The 2,294-nt window shown below is 37.8% G+C and overlaps 1 protein-coding gene across 1 annotated transcript; it reads left to right on the forward strand.

Moving 5' to 3' along the window:
* Nucleotides 1-1,162: 1,162 nt before the first annotated feature.
* On the forward strand, nucleotides 1,163-1,612 carry LOC136855203 (uncharacterized). The gene has a single exon (XM_067132110.1). The coding sequence runs from the start codon at nucleotides 1,163-1,165 to the stop codon at nucleotides 1,610-1,612; it is 450 nt and encodes a 149-aa protein (XP_066988211.1).
* Nucleotides 1,613-2,294: the final 682 nt, after the last annotated feature.

Raw genomic sequence — 2,294 nt, forward strand, 5'->3', positions numbered from 1 at the left:
GCAGACGAACGGCGTTAGTGGGAACTATGTCAGAATGGATGATGTGGTTGTCTCGCCCGGTCAAACTAGTCATATGGTGCAGGTGGCATTTGACCGTCATCAAGCTACTGCCCCAGAAAGAAAAGAAAGAAAAGTAATAACAACCCAAAGACAACAGAAAACAAGGAAAATAAGGATAACTATTTGGAAAGTTAGAACATTATATCAGGGTGGAAAGAAAATGCATTTAGAGAGAAAAATGGAAAAAAATTAAGCTACACGTATTAGGACTTAGTGAGGTTAGATGGCCAGGAATGGGATGTTCTCCAACTTCAACAGGAGGAACCTTCATATACTCGGGAGGCCAGAGTGCTGAGAGAGGTGTTGGTGTGATGTTAGACAAATCTATGAAAACCATGTTTGATAGGCTATTGGCTGTATCTCACAGGATTTTGTTGGTGCCTATAAAAGCCACACCATTCAATATATGCATAATACAAGTATATACACCTACGTCTGAACATGATGAAGAGGATGTTGATCAGTTTTATCTACAGTTACATCGGGCAAGAGAGCAGTGCAAAGAACATGAAGTAATTAAGGTTATTGGTGACCTCAATGCAAAGGTGGGACAAGGAAGAACAGCAGATATTGTTGGACCTTTTGGATTAGGTAGAAGAAATGAGAGGAAACAGATTTGTAGACTGGTGCTTAGAGAGAGAACAGCTTATATCAAACACCTGGTTTAAGCACCACCCAAGACATCTCTGGACATGGAAAAGCCCTGGTGAAAGAGTTAGAAACCAAATAGACTTTCTAACCATCAATAAAAGATTTAGGAACTCTGTCAAGCAAGTGAAAACCTACCCAGGAGCCGATTGTAATAGTGACCACGTACCAGTTGTAGCAACAGTGATGGTGAAGTTGAAAACTCAGAGGAAGAGTACACCTAAATCAAAGAGGCAACTGAAATTATTGAAAACAGAGGAAATGAAGAACCAATATAATATAATTGTAAGTAATAGATATGACCAGCTTAAGGAGGAAGGCCCAGTGCTCCAACATCCTCAGCAAAAGTGGCAAAATATGGAAAATGCAATAAGAGAAGGTAATGAAATAATACCAACAACAGAAAGGAGAGCTCGGAGAGAATGGATGACAGAAGATATCTTGATAATGATGGATGAAAGAAGGCGACAATAGAGCTATTAAGAGGGAATGCACAAAGGCAAAGGAGAAATGGATGGATAAGATTTGTGAGGAGGTAGAAGAGTTGGATAAAAGGGATGAACGGAGAAAGTATGATAAGGTGAAAGAAATTACTTTTAAAAAGAAGAGAAATATCAGCACTGGCATCAAAAAAGCGGATGGAACCATAGTAATGGAGTCAAAAGAAATATTGGAAAGATGGACGGAATATACTGAAGAATTGTTTGATGATGACAGAATAGAACATCTGTACTTCAATGACAACGGAGACGGACCAAGTATAATCAGGTCAGAGATAGAGGCATCTTTAAAACAAATGAAAAGCGGTAAAGGAACAGGTAATGATGGAATAGCAGCAGAGATGTTGGAAGTTCTGCTAGAATACGTCATTGATATATTAATGGAAATAGTGGAAGGAATATAAGAAGATGGAGAGCCTGCAACACAGATGTATAAATCAACATTTATCACAATGCCAAAAACACCTGGAACACTTGAGTGCAATAAACACCGGCCTATCAGTATCATGAGTCAGATCACAAAAATAATATTAAGGATTGTTTTGAATAGAATAAGAAATAAGATACTCCCAGAGATTGGCAATGTACAATGTGGTTTTATGAGAGATAAAGGGACAAGAAATACAATTTTATTTTGAGAATATTGACAGAGAGAGTAAGAGAAGTAAAAAAAGATCTACATGTTTGTTTTGTTGACTATTAAAAGGCTTTTGATTGGGTTAGACATGTAGACCTTATAAGGGTATTGGAAGAGGCATCAGTGAAAGTAGAAAATGATGAGTCAGAGACTCGGCACATCAAGAGAGGTGTAAGGCAGGGTTGTGTGTTGTTAACTGATTTCTTCAATTAATATAGTGAAATGATAATGAGAGATCTCAGAGATGTGGAAGGAATTAAGGTTGGAGGAGTCAATATCAATAATATCAGATATGCTGATGATACAACACTTGTTGCAGAGTCTCATGATAAACTTTAAGCTTTAATAAGTACTTTACACCAGTCCAGCAGAGAAAGACGTCTGTCAATAAGCATTAAGAAAACAGAAGTTATGGTTATCACCAAGGATGAAATCCCCCCAAGAACAGA

The sequence above is a fragment of the Macrobrachium rosenbergii genome, chromosome 31, assembly GCF_040412425.1.
Source record: "Macrobrachium rosenbergii isolate ZJJX-2024 chromosome 31, ASM4041242v1, whole genome shotgun sequence".
Taxonomy (NCBI): Eukaryota; Metazoa; Arthropoda; class Malacostraca; order Decapoda; family Palaemonidae; genus Macrobrachium; species Macrobrachium rosenbergii.